Source organism: Eurosta solidaginis, chromosome 1, assembly GCF_040869045.1.
Source record: "Eurosta solidaginis isolate ZX-2024a chromosome 1, ASM4086904v1, whole genome shotgun sequence".
Lineage (NCBI taxonomy): Eukaryota > Metazoa > Arthropoda > Insecta > Diptera > Tephritidae > Eurosta > Eurosta solidaginis.
The window spans coordinates 165,230,608-165,250,388 of NC_090319.1; the positions used below are offsets into that span (position 1 = coordinate 165,230,608).

At 33.6% G+C, this 19,781-nt stretch overlaps 1 protein-coding gene across 1 annotated transcript in view; it reads left to right on the top strand.

Annotated features, from left to right (window-relative positions):
- Window positions 1–19,781, top strand: part of LOC137238431 (membrane-associated transporter protein-like) — a 1,095,627-nt gene that overhangs the window by 526,232 nt on the left and 549,614 nt on the right. Inside the window, exon 5 of the mRNA XM_067763405.1 lies at window positions 1,434–1,894. Within this exon, the coding sequence (XP_067619506.1) occupies window positions 1,434–1,894 (461 nt within the window). The remainder of the gene's footprint in view (window positions 1–1,433; window positions 1,895–19,781) is intronic.

The window sequence follows — 19,781 nt, forward strand, 5'->3', positions numbered from 1 at the left end:
CTTCCAATGTTTACCTTCTGAGAAACTTTTTGTTAGTGCTAATTTCATATCTGGCACATTGGTAGCATATTCCATATTTAGCACATTGCTCTAGTAGCAATTATTGTGAAGATTGGGTTTTACAATATCAGCATAGCTGGGTGCTTCAACGCTGCCTCCATTTGAGAAGACATAGACAACTTCCTTCTAGAATCTGAGCACACCCTGAACATTGGTTACCAGATCGCCCTTTTCGTTCTGGCAGAAATTTGACTCTGGTTTGAAACCTTCCATCTTTCGCCGAATTTCCGGTAATATTCTAAATGTTTCCTATAAACTGTGCCGTATTTTTCGATCGGGTGGGCTGTATGTAGCTTTATGGATCTTTAAATGTGAAACTTTGAGTTCAATATGAAAATATTTTGGGAAATAGCGAAGTCGATCGTCTTCCTCCATCCTCCATTTATTATAATTGGTGTGTAAATATATTTTTATGAACAATATACATTTTTTCATCGCCAAATACATGGAAAGAAGCGGTAGAGATTACAGATCTCGAATTTGTAGGTGTATTCTATAAGTGTATTTTTAAGATTTATGTAGAAAGTTTGCGTGGTAATCAACCGATTTTTTGATTCTTGTCTAGGGCAATTCTATTTTGAATAGAAAAGATAGTTACATATAAACAATATCACAACATCTTCAACCGTTTTTGAAGTCGATGCAAAGATTTTCAAAAGATTCGAGGGGCCTTAGTAGGCGTCGCCAAGCGATTTTGTCAAGATAGACAAATTAAGTTTTTAAATGAACTTTACGTAGTTAAGCAATTTAGCCTTATAAATGTTGGAAATATCTCGTAAAGTATTAAATTATAACAGAATTAAATTTCATTTTGAAATAATATATATTTTTGACAGGGGTATATTCGCGGTCATAGGAAGTAGTATGTTGAATTTCATTACAAAGCATTTCTTTAAATGATAGTTATTGCAAAAAAAAAAAAAACGTGTGATGATAACCCCATGGACAAATGGGCTGACAAATAGACCGATGAATGAATAAGCAATGATTACATAAACTAACCGATTTTTCCGGCTGGCTTAAGTAGGATATAAAACAAATCGCCAGGCGCTACCACCGATTAAGTCGATAGGGTCTACCGAAATAATCGGAATTTTTTTCCAGAAGTTCAACAAACATATTCAAAATATACCCGGGTTCATGTTTGGTTTTAAACGGTCTAAACGATCGAATTCCATGCAGTGGTTTTTGAGTGATGCGAGTAAGAAAGTACATTCAGGCAGGCGGACAGACAGAGGGACAAACAGACAGATAAAAACTCTAAAATCTTTCGATTTGGGCTCAGGGAGTCTGATAAAGTCCCCTCCTATCAGCTTTTCTTAAATATTTTGATTATACATGGTAAAATGTTTGTGTGGATTTTTTAATCACAGGTTGGTAAAATATCACTTGGAGACCATTCTGAGCGTCAGGAGTGTTTGGGATCAATAGGTTTGGACGTAAAGCCGCAAGGAAGCTCTAAAAACGAAGAACACGTTGCTCCAGATTATAAACCAACATCAAAACCCCACCACAGCGATGAAACTATTTTACCCACACAGACAGTGGAGAACTTATCAAATTATTTATACTCAATTATTTATATGCCGCATTCATTACGAATGGTCTGCTTAACTAATTTGTTTTGTTGGATGGCTCACGTCTGTTACTCTCTATACTTTACGGATTTTGTGGGGGAAGCTGTTTACATGGGTGATCCCAAAGGACTAGAAGGAACCTTATCGCAAACGAGATATGAAGAAGGAGTTCGCTTTGGCTGCTTGGGAATGGCAATGTATTCCTTGTCCTGCGCATGCTACTCTCTAGTTATTGAAAAATTAATTCAAAAGTTAAGGTAAGTATATTGGGAGGAAGAATGTTTAATAAAAAATGGCGAATGGGGGAGGGGGTGGGGGCGACATACCAAGCCGACAGCTTATATCTAGAGAGGTCTAGTTAGTGGATAATTTTTATCCATGAATGAAGATAAAAAATAACTGCACGAATTATCAAAAATTATTGCAAATTTTATGGGAAGTCGGGGAATTTATACTTAATATTTAAGAAGTAATGAGCTTAACACCGGCTTATAATAATTGAATATTAAATTATTATGTTTTTTAAGAAAAACTGAAAAGAAAGAAACATTTACATTTACCGCCACGTAATCATCATCAGGCAATTTCGTAATATTATCAAGGGTTTAACCGAGATTCGAAAAGCGAATCACACAGTGAAACTGCAGTTGCCTTAACCACTAGGCTATCGTGCTTGTATTTGTTTTCAGTTTATCTCATTTTTACACTAACAACACAATTAAGACATTCTGTATCTAAATTAATTTGTGCGTTATGTAGGTTTGTTTTTGTAAAGTTCCTCTTTTCGTTGCGAATAAACACCTTTGTAAACTCGGGCTCAGTTTTACATATTTATGTTTGTTTGTTTAATGGTATGTTCAATTTATACTTAATATTTAAGAATTCAGGAGTTTACACCGGATTATAATAATCGAAATGATACCATCGCAATATGCCAGTAAATATTTCTTTCTTTTCAATTTCTCTTTACAAAAAAAAAAAACATATTAATTGAATATTCAATTATTAAAAGCCGGTGTTTAGCTCATGAATTCTTAAATATTAAGCATAAATTGAACACACCATTAAACACGCAAGCATAAATATGTAAAACTGTGCCCGAGTTTACAAAGCTTCTTATTTGCAACGAAAATAGAAACTTTACAAAAACAAATCTACATAACACACAAACTAATACAGAGACAGAATGTTTCAATTGTGTTTATACCTTTCATGAAAATGAAATGGTATATTAATTTTGTCACGAAACCGAAAATTGTAAGTCCTTAAAGGAAAATAGATAGACCCACCATTAAGTATACCGAAATAATCAGGTTGAAGAGCTGAGTTGATTTAGCCATGTTCGTCTGTCCGTCTGTCTGTTTGTATGCAAACTAGTCCCTCAATTTTTGAGATATCTTGATAAAATTTGGTGAGCGGGTGTATTTGGGTGTCCGATTAGACATTTGTCGGAACCGACCGGATCGGACCACTATAGCATATATCCTCCATACAACCGATTTTTCAGAAAAAGAGGATTTTTGTAATATCTTACCCAATTTAACAGATTGAAGCTTCAAACTTCACCATATACTTTCGTATATTGCACGTATTGTTGCCTGAAAAAATTTATGAGATCGGTCGTATATATAGTATATATCCCCCACAACCGATTGTTCAGATAAGGAACTTTTCGTAATTACTGCCCTATTTTAAGAGCTAGAGGCTTCAAATTTCAACGAATGCTTACGTATATAGCATATATTGTTATAAAGATCGGTGGTATATATAGTATATATATGGTGGTATATATAGTATATATATAGAGTATATATATATTAGACCTGGCGTTATTTTTTTTTTTTTTTGGAATTTTGAGTACGGGGATTGGTCAAATATGCGATTCGATGTAATAATTCATGTGGTAAATTTTTAACTCAATCAGAGTGTGCCAACCTGTGCCATAATGAGGTCAAAGGTCAAAATATAGAAAAACACTTGGTTTTTTTTACTGTTATCTGTTTATTTATTAAAGAAAAAATAAAATGACGCAATTTTTCCACAATTTGCATTTCAATCATTAATATATGTCTCAAGAATATTACAAAAGCGAAGTTTTAGTATATGAAGGGAACTTTTGCCTGTAGTTCTCGGCAATATGAAGCAAGTATTGTTTATCTTCTTCGCTATGAGTTAAAGAGCGGTTAAAATCTGTTATTAGTTTTACTTTCCTCTCAGCAGAATCATTAACAGCAGTGACGTTTTTGAGGATTTGAACACCTTTTAAATATTCTGCATTTTTGCACCAGTTTGAGGGATCTAAGTTGAAAAATTTTACGTCTATTTCCAATCGTGAAAAGATATTTCTAGTTCTTTGCGTTACAAAACAACTTAAATCTTTACTTATGAATGCTTTCATTTCTTCAATGCTGGCATTTACATTTTTATGCAGATAAAAGCCATTGTCGTCATTGCTTTCAAACTCTTTTTCTAATGCTAGTGCTTCAACCATCTTTCTTTTCACATTTAAGTCCACATTAGAATCGAAAAAGGCGGGACCAACGGCTTCCTCGGACAGATACCATAAGTGGTTTTTCATTTTATCTAATAAGGCTAGAGATATTTTTGGGTCGTAATAACCGGCAATGTTTTTTACCAGCTGCAAATCCAAATTTGGTGCTTCGACTGCATTAGTAGTTCGAAACCAATACGGAATATAAAGACGCACCAGGAAAATACACACATTGCGGAATCCATTCAAATGGCTGGAAGACATTTTAAATTGTTTTTGCAAAGCAAACATTTTTAAGGCATATATCGCTTTTGACATAAACCTGGCATGTGACGTCGCGCCAGGTGCACGAAAGGAAAAGTTCGCGATGCTGCCACCTAAGAAAATAAACATGAGTTGCAACAGCTCTTTGTAATCATGGCGAATGTGGTCTTTTGCTATATTTTTGATGCAAAATTCTTTATTGGCTTCACATTCCTCTGCATTTATAGCACGTCGCACTTCTTCATCCATGATTCCAATTGAAAGATCTTTTAAATTGAAAGTGTTCCATTCCCGCGAAAAACGTTCAAATATGTCAACTTCCGGGCTACAAGATTTTCCAAAATATATTTCAAATACAGCTCGTAGTATGATTTCTGCAATATGATGCCTGCATGGCAACCACAACAAGCTACGTTTCAATTTTTGTTCCAGCAACATTCCAGCACCGTTACGTTTACCAGTGTTTGTAGCTGTCGTGTCAAAGCATACCATTTCCACCGAATTTATCATATTCATTTTTTCTAAGTAATTATATATGGACTGGGCGATTGCTTCACCAGTTCCACATTCAATAATTGGAATGGAAATTAATTTTTCTATATTATCTGCCGTTAAAACAATAGCTAGGCGTTCTACTTTTTCCTTTCCAGTCATTGCAGGAAGTAGTTTACCGTCCCAGTGTAACACAAATGTATCAGGGATCTGAAAAATTTTCGCTCTGAGAAGTATTCATAACAAATCCAAAATAAACTTTTATACCTTGAAATTCTCAATAATTTCTGTACCATGACGCCGACGATATTCCTTGCGCTGTTTTCTCAAACTTCAATATTGTGACCCAAAGCTTTAGCTGTTGCAATAATAAAATGAATTGCGAGTGGGGTTGACATATTGCCAGCATCCATGCAAGCAAGCATTCTATCATCTATGAAGCTTTTTTTAGCACGTTTTTTTTCAGCTCGTTGGTGTTTGATACGATTATCAACTGCTCTACAGATTTTTCAGACTCACATTCACTTTCATCACTTACATCATAGTCTACACTCAACTCTAAAAAAAATTAGTTGAAAGAGAAACTTACATATTATTTGTTTCAGCAGAATTAACTAAATACCTTGAGTGCTTTCCACTAACTAAATCTTTGATACTTTGCTCTGCGTCGATTTTCTTCTTCTAATCTTTGCGCCTTCCGTTTTTCTTTATTTGCGAGACATTGATCTATAGAAATCATGCTCCTAACACGACCTGGCTCTCTTTGTTTAATTAAAAAGTCTCGGTCCTCAGGAATAGCTATCATTTCTAAAGCATCAGCATGTGCAATATCGAATAAATTGTTCAAATTATCATTGAAATCATTTTCCTTTTTACGAGAACTAGGAAACGAAGATGTACAAAATTTCTGTACTGTTCTCCACTCATCATATAATTTCACCAATTTATCGTCACATGTTTTTTTGTTTAACGCTGGAACACGTGCTCTTTCCCAAAAAGGCAATATTTCCTTCGAAGCCAATTTAGCACTTTCCTTAATTGTTTTCTTTTCACACCGCACATAGTAAAAAAAACATTTCAGCACTTGTAGTTTTGACGGTAACTTGCTTCCAAGTATATTTTTTTCACATTTTCCTATCAAATATACGTTGGTGTCAGCAGATCTAAGTGTAACAAAATTATTTACAGCCATCACGATATTGCAGTATAACTTTTACTATTTTTAATTATTTTAATAAAGACCCTTTCTTAACCACAGCCAATTTCGCAATGACAAAATATTAAAAGCTCTATTTGCACGTCTCAGTCTGTCTAATTATCAACATTGGCGTATGTGTACCGTAATGTATGAATTTACCGTTAGGCGGGCCACTGACTACATTATCTGCGCAAATTCGAGTAATTTGTTGTTGTGAACTCAGTGAACGCAATTCCACTCAATTCCAACAACAGTCTTGTGCAGATAATTTGTGTAGTCAGTGGCCCGCCTTAGTTCAATGGAATTTTTACTAATTTACTCTTTTCTAATATTTATAAATTTTCTTATCATTATTGGACATATAGAAAAAATTACTGTGCAAAATATTGAGGAAAAATGAGGTCATTACATTCTATATATAATAAATAAACAGATAACAGTAAAAAAACCAAGTGTTTTTCTATATTTTGACCTTTGAACTCATTATGGCACAGGTTGGCACACTCTGATCGAGTTAAAAATTTACCACATGAATTATTACATCGAATCGCATATTTGACCAATCCCCGTACTCAAAATTCCAAAAAAAAAAAAATCTCATATAAGCTGCGCCAGGTCTAATATATATATATATATTTTCGCAAATTTTAGCCCCATTTTAACAGCTAGAAGCTTCAAATTTCACAGAATACTTACGTATTTAGCATATATTGTTGTCTGAAAAAATCAAAAAGATCGGTTGTATATATAGTATATATCTCATACAACCGATTGTTCAGATAAGAAACTTTTCGCAATTTCTACCCCATTTTAACAGCTATAAGCTTCAATTTTCACCGATTGCTTACGTATATAGCATATATTGTTGTCTGAAAAAATCATAGAGATCGGTTGTATATATAGTATATATCTCATACAACCAATTGTTCAGATAAGAAACTTTGAGCAATTTCTGCCCCGTTTTAACAGCTAGAAGCTTCAAATTTCACAAAATGCTTACGTATATAGCATATATTGTTGTCTGAAAAAATCAAAAAGATCAGTTGTATATATAGTATATATCTCATACAACCGATTGTTCAGATAAGAAACTTTTCGCAATTTCTACCCCATTTTAACAGCTATAAGCTTCAAATTTCACCGATTGCTTACGTATATAGTATGTATTGTTGTGTCAAAAAATCATAGAGATCGGTGATATATATAATATATATATGATGGTATATATAGTATATATATATTTTTTTTGCGATTTCGGCCTCATTTTAACAGCTATAAGCTTCAAATTTCACCAAATGCTTACGTGTATAGCATATATTGATGTCTGAAAAAATCATTGAGATCGGTGGTATACATAGTATATATCTCATACAACAGATTGTTCAGATAAGAAACTTTGCGCAATTTCTGCCCCGTTTTAACAGCTAGAAGCTTCAAATTTCGCAAAATGCTTACGTATATAGCATATATTGTTGTCTGAAAAAATCATAGAGATCGGTGGTATATATATTATATACTTCATATAAACTGTCATTTTTGCCCCTTTTTTACGGCTAGAAGCTTCAAAATTCATGAAATTTCATCAAATAGTTACGTTTACGTCATATATTTTTGAAAGACGTGATTCGTAGTCATAGTTTTTACATACAGACCACAAAAAACGTGAAGCTTTGCATCCTCACACAGATTCCCTACCTATTTTTATACTCAGTTGAGCAGAGCTCACAGAGTATATTAAGTTTGATTGGATAACGGTTGGTTGTACATATATAAAGGAATCGAGATAGATATAGACTTCCATATATCAAAATAATCAGGATCCAGAAAAAATTTGATTGAGCCATGTCCGTCCGTCCGTCCGTTAACACGATAACTTGAGTAAATTTTGAGGTATCTTGATGAAATTTGGTATGTAGGTTCCTGAGCACTCATCTCAGATCGCTATTTAAAATGAACGATATCGGACTATAACCACGCCCACTTTTTCGATATCGAAAATTTCGAAAAACCGAAAAAATGCGATAATTCATTGCCAAAGGCGGTTAAAGCGATGAAACTTGGTAGATGGGTTGACGTTATGACGCAGAATAGAAAATTAGTAAGATTTTGGACAATGGGCGTGGCACCGCCCACTTTTACAAGAAGGCAATTTAAAAGTTTTGCAAGCTGTAATTTGGCAGTCGTTGAAGATATCATGATGAAATTTGGCAGGAACGTTACTACTATTACTACATATGTGCTAAATAAAAATTAGCAAAATTGGATGAAGAACACGCCCACTTTTTAAAAAAAAATTTTTTTAAATTCAAATGTTAACAAAAAATTTAATATCTTTACTGTATATAAGTAAATTAAGTCAAAATTCAACTCCAAATGATATGATGCAACAAAATACAAAAATAAAAGAAAATTTCAAAATGGGCGTGGCTCCGCCCATTTTCATTTAGTGTGTCTAGAATACTTTTAATACCATAAGTCGAACAAAAATTTACCAATCCTTTTGAAATTTGGTAGGAGCATAGATTCTATGACGTTAACTGTTCTCTGTGAAAATGGGCGAAATCGGTGGAAGCCACGCCCAGTTTTTATACACAGTCCACCGTCTGTCCTTCCGCTCGGCCGTTAACACAATAACTTGAGCAAAAACCGATACATCTTTACTAAACTTAACTTATCTGAACTCACTTTATCTTGGTATAAAAAATGGCCGAAATCCGACCATAACCACGCCCACTTTATCGATATCGAAAATTACGAAAAATTAAAAAAATGCCATAATTCTATACCAAATACGAAAAAAGGGATGAAACATGGTAACTGGATTGGTTTATTGACGCAAAATATAACTTTGGAAAAAACTTTGTAAAATGGGTGTGATACCTACCATATTAAGTAGAAGAAAATGAAAAAGTTCTACAAGGCGAAATCAACAGCCCTTGGAATCTTGGCAGGAATACTGTTAGTGTTATTGAATATATAAATAAATTAGCAGTACCCGACAGATGATTTTCTGGATCACCTGATCCACATTTGGTCGATATCGCTAGAACGCCTTCACATATACATCTAAGGGCCACTCGCTTTTAAAACCCTCATCAATACCTTTAATTTGATATCCATATCGTACAAACACATTCTAGAGTCAACTTTGGTCCACCCCAATGGCGATATCTCGAAAAGGCGTGCACCTATAGACCTAATTCCCACTCCCTCTTAAAATGCTCAGTAACACCTTTCGTTTGATACCCATATCGTAAAAACATTCTAGAGTCACCCCTGGCCCACCCTAATGGCGATATCTCGAAAAGGCGTCCACCTATAGACCTAATGTCCACTCCCTCTTAAAATGCTCAGTAACACCTTTCCTTTGATACCCATATCGTACAAACATTCTAGAGTCACCCCTGGCACACCCTAATGGCGATATCTCGAAAAGGCGTCCACCTATAGACCTAATGCCCACTCCCTCTTAAAATGCTCAGTAACACCTTTCGTTTGATACCCATATCGTACAACCATTCTAGAGTCACCCCTGGCCCATCCTAATGGCGATATCTCGAAAAGGCGTCCACCTATAGACCTAATGCCCACTCCCTCTTAAAATGCTCAGTAACACCTTTCGTTTGATACCCATGTCGTACAAACATTCTAGAGTCACCCTTGGTCAACCTTTATGGCGATATCTCGAAAAGGCGTCCACCTATAGAACTGAGGATTACTCCCTTTTAAAATACTCATTACCACCTTTCATTTGATACCCATATCGTACAAACACATTCTAGAGTCAGCCCTGGTCCACCTTTATGGCGATATCCCTAAATGGTGTCCATCCATAGAACTATGGCCTACTCTCTCTTAAAATACTCTTTAATACCTTCCATTTGATACACATGTCATACAACCACATTCCAGGGTTACCCTAGGTTCATTTTCCTACATGGTGATTTTCCTTATTTTGTCTCCATAGCTCTCAACTGAGTATGTAATGTTCGGTTACACCCGAACTTAGCCTTCCTTACTTGTTTATTTTATGTTTATCTTAAAAATCGTTTAGATATGTTCAAATTTCACCAAATGCTTACGTGTATAGCATATATTGTTGTCTGAGAAATTCATAGATACCGGTGGTATATATAGTATAAATCTCATACAACCGATTGTTCAGATAAGAAACTTTGCGCAATTTCTTCCCCATTTTAACAGCTAGAAGCTTCAAATTTCACCAAATGCTTACGTGTATAGCATATATTGTTGTCTGAAAAAATCATTGAGATCGGTGGTATATATAGTATATATCTCATACAACCGATTGTTCAGATAAGAAACTGTGCGAAATTTCTGCCCCTTTTTAACAGCTAGACGCTTCAAAGTTCACCATATGCTTACGTATATAGCATATATTGTTGTCTGAAAAAATCATAGAGATCGGTGGTATATATATTATATACCCCATATAAACTCTAATTTTTGACCCCTTTTTACGGCTAGAAGCTTCAAAATTCATCAAATTTCATCAAATAGTTACGTTTACGTCATATATTGTTGAAATACGTGATTCGTAGTCATAGTTTTTACACGCAGACCACAAAAAACCTGAAACTTTGCATCCTCACACAAAGTACCTACCTGTTTTTATACCTTTCATGAAAATGAAATGGTATATTAATTTCGTCACGAAACCGAAAATTGTAAGTCCTTAAAGGAAAATAGATAGACCCACCATTAAGTATACCGAAATAATCAGGTTGAAGAGCTGAGTTGATTTAGCCATGTCCGTCTGTCCGTCTGTCTGTTTGTATGCAAACTAGTCCCTCAATTTTTGAGATACATATCTTGATAAAATTTGGTGAGCGGGTGTATGTGGGTGTCCGACTAGACAATTGTCGGAACCGACCGGATCGGACCACTATAGCATATATCCTCCATACAACCGATTTTTCAGAAAAAGGGGATTTTTGTAATATCTTACCCAATTTAACAGATTGAAGCTTCAAACTTCACCATATAGTTTCGTATATTGCACGTATTGTTGCCTGAAAAAATTGATGAGATCGGTCGTATATATATTGTATATATCCCCCACAACCGATTGTTCAGATAAGGAACTTTTCGTAATTACTGCCCTATTTTAAGAGCTAGAGGCTTCAAATTTCAGCGAATGCTTACGTATATAGCATATATTGTTGCCTGAAATAAAGATCGGTGGTATATATAGTATATATATGGTGGTATATATAGTATATATATATAGTATACATATATATATATTTTCGCAAATTTTAGCCCCATTTTAACAGCTAGAAGCTTCAAATTTCACAGAATACTTACGTATATAGCATATATTGTTGTCTGAAAAAATCATAGAGATCGGTTGTATGTATAGTATATATCTCATACAACCGATTGTTCAGATAAGAAACTTTTCGCAATTTCTACCCCATTTTAACAGCTAGAAGCTTCAAATTTCACAGAATACTTACGTATATAGCATATATTGTTGTCTGAAAAAATCATAGAGATCGGTTGTATGTATAGTATATATCTCATACAACCGATTGTTCAGATAAGAAACTTTTCGCAATTTCTACCCCATTTTAACAGCTATAAGCTTCAAATTTCACCGACTGCTTACGTATATAGTACGTATTGTTGTGTCAAAAAACCATAGAGATCGGTGATATATATAATATGTATATGATGGTATATATAGTATATATATATTTTTTTTGCGATTTCGGCCTCATTTTAACAGCTATAAGCTTCAAATTTCACCAAATGCTTACGTGTATAGCGTATATTGATGTCTGAAAATATCATTGAGATCGGTGGTATACATAGTATATATCTCATACAACCGATTGTTCAGATAAGAAACTTTGCGCAATTTCTACCCCATTTTAACGGCTATAAGCTTCAAATTTCACCGATTGCTTACCTATATAGAATATATTGTTGTCTGAAAAAATCATAGAGATCGGTTGTATATATAGTATATATCTCATACAAGCGATTGTTCAGATAAGAAACTTTTCGCAATTTCTACCCCATTTTAATAGCTATAAGCTTCAAATTTCACCGATTGCTTACGTATATAGCATATATTGTTGTCTGAAAAAGCATAGAGACCGGTTGTATATATAGTATATATCTCATACAACCGATTGTTCAGATAAGAAACTTTTCGCAATTTCTACCCCATTTTAACAGCTATAAGCTTCAAATTTCACCGATTGCTTACGTATATAGTATGTATTGTTGTGTCAAAAAATCATAGAGATCGGTGATATATATAATATATATATGATGGTATATATAGTATATATATATAGTATATATATTTTTTTTTTGCGATTTAGGCCTCATTTTAACAGCTATAAGCTTCAAATTTCACCAAATGCTTACGTGTATAGCATATATTGATGTCTGAAAAAATCATTGAGATCGGTGGTATACATAGTATATATCTCATACAACCGATTGTTCAGATAAGAAACTTTGCGCAATTTCTGCCCCGTTTTAACAGCTAGAAGCTTCACATTTCACAAAATGCTTACGTATATAGCATATATTGTTGTCTGAAAAAATCATATAGATCGGTGGTATATATATTATATACTTCATATAAACTGTCATTTTTGCCCCTTTTTTACGGCTAGAAGCTTCAAAATTCATCAAATTTCATCAAATAGTTACGTTTACGTCATATATTTTTGAAAGACGTGATTCGTAGTCATAGTTTTTACATGCAGACCACAAAAAACGTGAAGCTTTGCATCCTCACACAGATTACCTACCTATTTTTTATTTTATATTTATCTTAAAAATCGTTTAGATATATTCAAATTTCACCAAATGCTTACGTGTATAGCATATATTGTTGTCTGAGAAATTCATAGATACCGGTGGTATATATAGTATATATCTCATACAACCGATTGTTCAGATAAGAAACTTTGCGCAATTTCTTCCGCATTTTAACAGCTAGAAGCTTCAAATTTCACCAAATGCTTACGTGTATAGCATATATTGTTGTCTGAAAAAATCATTGAGATCGGTGGTATATATAGTATATATCTCATACAACCGATTGTTCAGATAAGAAACTGTGCGCAATTTCTGCCCCTTTTTAACAGCTAGACGCCTCAAATTTCACCACATGCTTACGTATATAGCATATATTGTTGTCTGAAAAAATCATAGAGATCGGTGGTATATATATTATATACCCCATATAAACTCTAATTTTTGCCCCCTTTTTACGGCTAGAAGCTTCAAAATTCATCAAATTTCATCAAATAGTTGCGTTTACGTCATATATTGTTGAAATAAGTGATTCGTAGTCATAGTTTTTACACGCAGACCACAAAAAACCTGAAACTTTGCATCCTCACACAAAGTACCTACCTTTTTTTATACCTTTCATGAAAATGAAATGGTATATTAATTTCGTCACGAAACCGAAAATTGTAAGTTCTTAAAGGAAAATAGATAGACCCACCATTAAGTATACCGAAATAATCAGGTTGAAGAGCTGAGTTGATTTAACCATGTCCGTCTGTCCGTCTGTCTGTTTGTATGCAAACTAGTCCCTCAATTTTTGAGATATCTTGATAAAATTTGGTGAGCGGGTGTATTTGGGTGTCCGATTAGACATTTGTCGGAACCGACCGTATCGGACCACTATAGCATATATCCTCCATACCACCGATTTTTCAGAAAAAGAGGATTTTTGTAATATCTTACCCAATTTCACAGATTGAAGCTTCAAACTTCACCATATACTTTCGTATATTGCACGTATTGTTGCCTGAAAAAATTGATGAGATCGGTCGTATATATAGTATATATCCCCCACATCCGATTGTTCAGATAAGGAACTTTTCGTAATTACTGCCCTATTTTAAGAGCTAGAGGCTTCAAATTTCAGCGAATGCTTACGTATATAGCATATATTGTTGTCTGAAAAAATCATAAAGATCGGTGGTATATATAGTATATATATGGTGGTATATATAGTATATATATATATATATTTTCGCAAATTTTAGCCCCATTTTAACAGCTAGAAGCTTCAAATTTCACAGAATACTTACGTATATAGCATATATTGTTGTCTGAAAAAATCATAGAGATCGGTTGTATATATAGTATATATCTCATACAACCGATTGTTCAGATAAGAAACTTTTCGCAATTTCTACCCCATTTTAACAGCTATAAGCTTCAAATTTCACCGATTGCTTACGTATATAGCATATATTGTTGTCTGAAAAAATCATAGAGATCGGTTGTATATATAGTATATATCTCATACAACCGATTGTTCAGATAAGAAACTTTTCGCAATTTCTACCCCATTTTAACAGCTATAAGCTTCACATTTCACCGATTGCTTACCTATATAGCATATATTGTTGTCTGAAAAAATCATAGAGATCGGTTGTATATATAGTATATATCTCATACAACCGATTGTTCAGATAAGAAACTTTTCGCAATTTCTACCCCATTTTAACAGCTATAAGCTTCAAATTTCACCGATTACTTACTTATATAGTATGTATTGTTGTGTCAAAAAATCATAGAGATCGGTGATATATATAATATATATATGATGGTATATATAGTATATATATATTTTTTTTGCGATTTCGGCCTCATTTTAACAACTATAAGCTTCAAATTTCACCAAATGCTTACGTGTATAGCATATATTGATGTCTGAAAAAATCATTGAGATCGGTGGTATACATAGTATATATCTCATACAACCGATTGTTCAGATAAGAAACTTTGCGCAATTTCTGCCCCGTTTTAACAGCTAGAAGCTTCACATTTCACAAAATGCTTACGTATATAGCATATATTGTTGTCTGAAAAAATCATAGAGATCGGTGGTATATATATTATATACTTCATATAAACTGTCATTTTTGCCCCTTTTTTACGGCTAGAAGCTTCAAAATTCATCAAATTTCATCAAATAGTTACGTTTACGTCATATATTTTTGAAAGACGTGATTCGTAGTCATAGTTTTTACATGCAGACCACAAAAAACGTGAAGCTTTGCATCCTCACACAGATTACCTACCTATTTTTTATTTTATATTTATCTTAAAAATCGTTTAGATATATTCAAATTTCACCAAATGCTTACGTGTATAGCATATATTGTTGTCTGAGAAATTCATAGATAGCGGTGGTATATATAGTATATATCTCATACAACCGATTGTTCAGATAAGAAACTTTGCGCAATTTCTTCCCCATTTTAACAGCTAGAAGCTTCAAATTTCACCAAATGCTTACGTGTATAGCATATATTGTTGTCTGAAAAAATCATTGAGATCGGTGGTATATATAGTATATATCTCATACAACCGATTGTTCAGATAAGAAACTGTGCGCAATTTCTGCCCCTTTTTAACAGCTAGACGCTTCAAATTTCACCATATGCTTACGTATATAGCATATATTGTTGTCTGAAAAAATCATAGAGATCGGTGGTATATATATTATATACCCCATATAAACTCTAATTTTTGCCCCCTTTTTACGGCTAGAAGCTTCAAAATTCATCAAATTTCATCAAATAGTTACGTTTACGTCATATATTGTTGAAATAAGTGATTCGTAGTCATAGTTTTTACACGCAGACCACAAAAAACCTGAAACTTTGCATCCTCACACAAAGTACCTACCTGTTTTTATACCTTTCATGAAAATGAAATGGTATATTAATTTCGTCACGAAACCGAAAATTGTAAGTTCTTAAAGGAAAATAGATAGACCCACCATTAAGTATACCGAAATAATCAGGTTGAAGAGCTGAGTTGATTTAGCCATGTCCGTCTGTCCGTCTGTCTGTTTGTATGCAAACTAGTCCCTCAATTTTTGAGATATCTTGATAAAATTTGGTGAGCGGGTGTATTTGGGTGTCCCATTAGACATTTGTCGGAACCGACCGGATTGGACCACTATAGCATATATCCTCCATACAACTGATTTTTCAGAAAAAGAGGATTTTTGTAAAATCTTACCCAATTTAACAGATTGAAGCTTCAAACTTCACCATATACCTTCGTATATTGCAGGTATTGTTGCCTGAAAAAATTGATGAGATCGGTCGTATATATAGTATATATCCCCCACAACCGATTGTTCAGATAAGGAAATTTTTCGTAATTACTGCCCTATTTTAAGAGCTAGAGGCTTCAAATTTCAACGAATGCTTACGTATATAGCATATATTGTTGTCTGAAAAAATCATAAAGATCGGTGGTATATATAGTATATATATGGTGGTATATATAGTATATATATATAGTATATTTATATATATATTTTCGCAAAATTTAGTCCCATTTTAACAGCTAGAAGCTTCAAATTTCACAGAATACTTACGTATATAGCATATATTGTTGTCTGAAAAAATATTAGAGATCGGTTGTATATATAGTATATATCTCATACAACCGATTGTTCAGATAAGAAACTTTTCGCAATTTCTACCCCATTTTAACAGCTATAAGCTTCAAATTTCACCGATTGCTTACGTATATAGCATATATTGTTGTCTGAAAAAATCATAGAGATCGGTTGTATATATAGTATATATCTCATACAACCGATTGTTCAGATAAGAAACTTTTCGCAATTTCTACCCCATTTTAACAGCTATAAGCTTCAAATTTCACCGATTGCTTACGTATATAGCATATATTGTTGTCTGAAAAAATCATAGAGGTCGGTTGTATATATAGTATATATCTCATACAACCGATTGTTCAGATAAGAAACTTTTCGCAATTTCTACCCCCTTTTTAACAGCTATAAGCTTCAAATTTCACCGATTGCTTACGTATATAGTATGTATTGTTGTGTCAAAAAATCATAGAGATCGGTGATATATATAATATATATATGATGATATATATATAGTATATATATATTTTTTTTGCGATTTCGGCCACATTTTAACAGCTATAAGCTTCAAATTTCACCAAATGCTTACGTGTATAGCATATATTGATGTCTGAAAAAATCATTGAGATCGGTGGTATACATAGTATATATCTCATACAACCGATTGTTCAGATAAGAAACTTTGCGCAATTTCTGCCCCGTTTTAACAGCTAGAAGCTTCAAATTTCACAAAATGCTTACGTATATAGCATATATTGTTGTCTGAAAAAATCATAGAGATCGGTGGTATTATATTATGGTATTATATTATATACTTCATATAAACTGTCATTTTTTCCCCCTTTTTCACGGCTAGAAGCTTCAAAATTCATTAAATTTCATCAAATAGTTACGTTTACGTCATATATTTTTGAAAGACGTGATTCGTAGTCATAGTTTTTACATGCAGGTCACAAAAAACCTGAAACTTTGCATCCTCACACAAAGTACCTACCTGGTTTTTATTTTATATTTATCTTAAAAATCGTTAAGGTATGTAGATCTGTTCACTATATATTTCTTATCTTATACATCCGATTATTCGGAGATTACGAGCGGGATAAGATTATTGTTCAGCCCCATTCATGAAAGGTATGAATTCTTCGGAACAGCCGAAGACAGTCCCGTTTTTACTTGTTTTAGTTTAAAAATGAGATAAACTGAAATAAGCATGAAAACAAATACAAGCAAGATAGCCTAGTGGTTAAAGCAACTGCAGTTTCACCGTGTGATTGGCGATTCGAATCTGGGTGAAAATCCTGATAACATTACGAAATTGCCTGATGAGGATTACGTGTTGGTTATCGAAATGGTACCATCGTAGTATGCCAGTAAAAGTTTCTTTCTTTTCAGTTTCTCTTCAAAAAAAACATAATAATTGAATACTCAATTATTATAAACCGGTGCATGAATTCTTAGATATTACATATAAATTGAACACACCATTAAACAAACAAACATAAATATTTAAAACTGAACCCGAGTTTACAAAGCTTCTTATTCGCAAAGAAAAAAGGAACTTTACAAAAACAAATCTACGTAACACACAAATTAATATAGAGACAGAATGTCTCAATTGTGTTTTTAGTGTAAAATGAGATAAACTGAATTAAGCAAGAAAACAAATACATGCAGGATAGCCTAGTGGTTAAGGCAACTGCAGTTTCACCGTGCGATGAGTGGTTCGAATCTCGGTGAAACCTTTGATAACATTACGAAATTGCCTGATGAGGATTACGTGATGGTTCTCGAAATGGTACCATCGCAATATGCAATTAAAGGTTTATTTCTTTTCAGTTTCTCTTTAAAAAAAAAACATAATAATTGAATATTCTATTATTATAAGCTGATGTTAAGCTCTTGAATTCTTAAATATTAAGTATAATTGCAAAATTATTTTATATTTTTGGTTAGAAAATAGGAATATTTTTCAGACAACTGCCATAGCAAATATATCTATTTCGAATGTTACTAATCTTTCATTGTCAGTACGCTTTAGGAAAAATTCTAAGGATAGTACTTAAGATACAAACTGAAGTGAATCGCAGTGAACACATGTTAGAGTATTCGGGTTGCTCCAGCGCAACCCAAGTGACACTTATATTACAAACGATGACGTAATAGGCTTCAGTAATTCCTCACCAATCATCAATAATCCTCTATTTGGGAATATCGTTCTTATAAAACTGCGCAGAAAATAAATTCACCCCATTTCAGTTTCAGTTAGACAGTATTTTGTCCTGCGCGTTATTTGATTTGAGGACACTTTTTCTATCGGTATGTCGCTTTTCTCCGATACAATTCTCTGCTTCATCTCGTCCTTTCCACATCGGTCAGCATTTCATTATCGGCCCAAAATATGATAAATTGGCCACAAATATATGCAAAAATAAATTACAATACAAATCAGACTACAGAAGCTCTACCGCCAAATGTCAAGAGCTATGTGTCCAATAATACCCCTAAAAAGTGTCCATTAACACGATGCAGACTTCCTACATGTCTTTTGTGAACCAGAGGCCTAAAAAAACTGTCCGAAGTATTAAGTAAATGGCTATGAGATCGCATTTTCTACATCTGCTATCACTGACGAGGGCTAATGACGCTTGAAGGCAATTTCTCATCCTCTATATTTAGTGACAAATGTAATTTTATTCGCTTATAGGCTTGGTTTTCTCGAAAGCGGTGCCACTAAATAGTAGCGGTTACATAGCTTTAGAGTACGTTGTAAAAAATGATGCTATATAAAATTAATTATATGGAAAGTAAAAGGATGGCAAAGTTCGCCGTAACTTAAAATATACGGCGGGGCAAGAAATATTACGGCCGTCATTACGGTACAAACGTCATCATCATTTTTTTTTTTTTGCGCTATACTCAAAACGGTCAAATATTTGAAATTAGTTATAAAATAAACAAACTTTTTGAACTTACATTTTCTGAAAACGATAAGTATACCGACCACCCTTTACCATCCGTAATATAGCGGCACCTCATTTTGAGGAACCAAGCCTTAAAGCCGTGCACTCGAAATTTGACACTTTGCAGCCTCGCTCTCGGTTGCACGCCTTTCCTACTTGGTTATTCACGTGCAAATCTCGTCTTCTTTTAATCTCGCTTAATCTGATTAAGACATATACGGAACAAATTCCAACGGATGCGCCTTTTTTAGCTACCGCATCCCATTTATCATTTTCATTTGAGAAAAATAAGAATTGACTAACTCTAAAATTA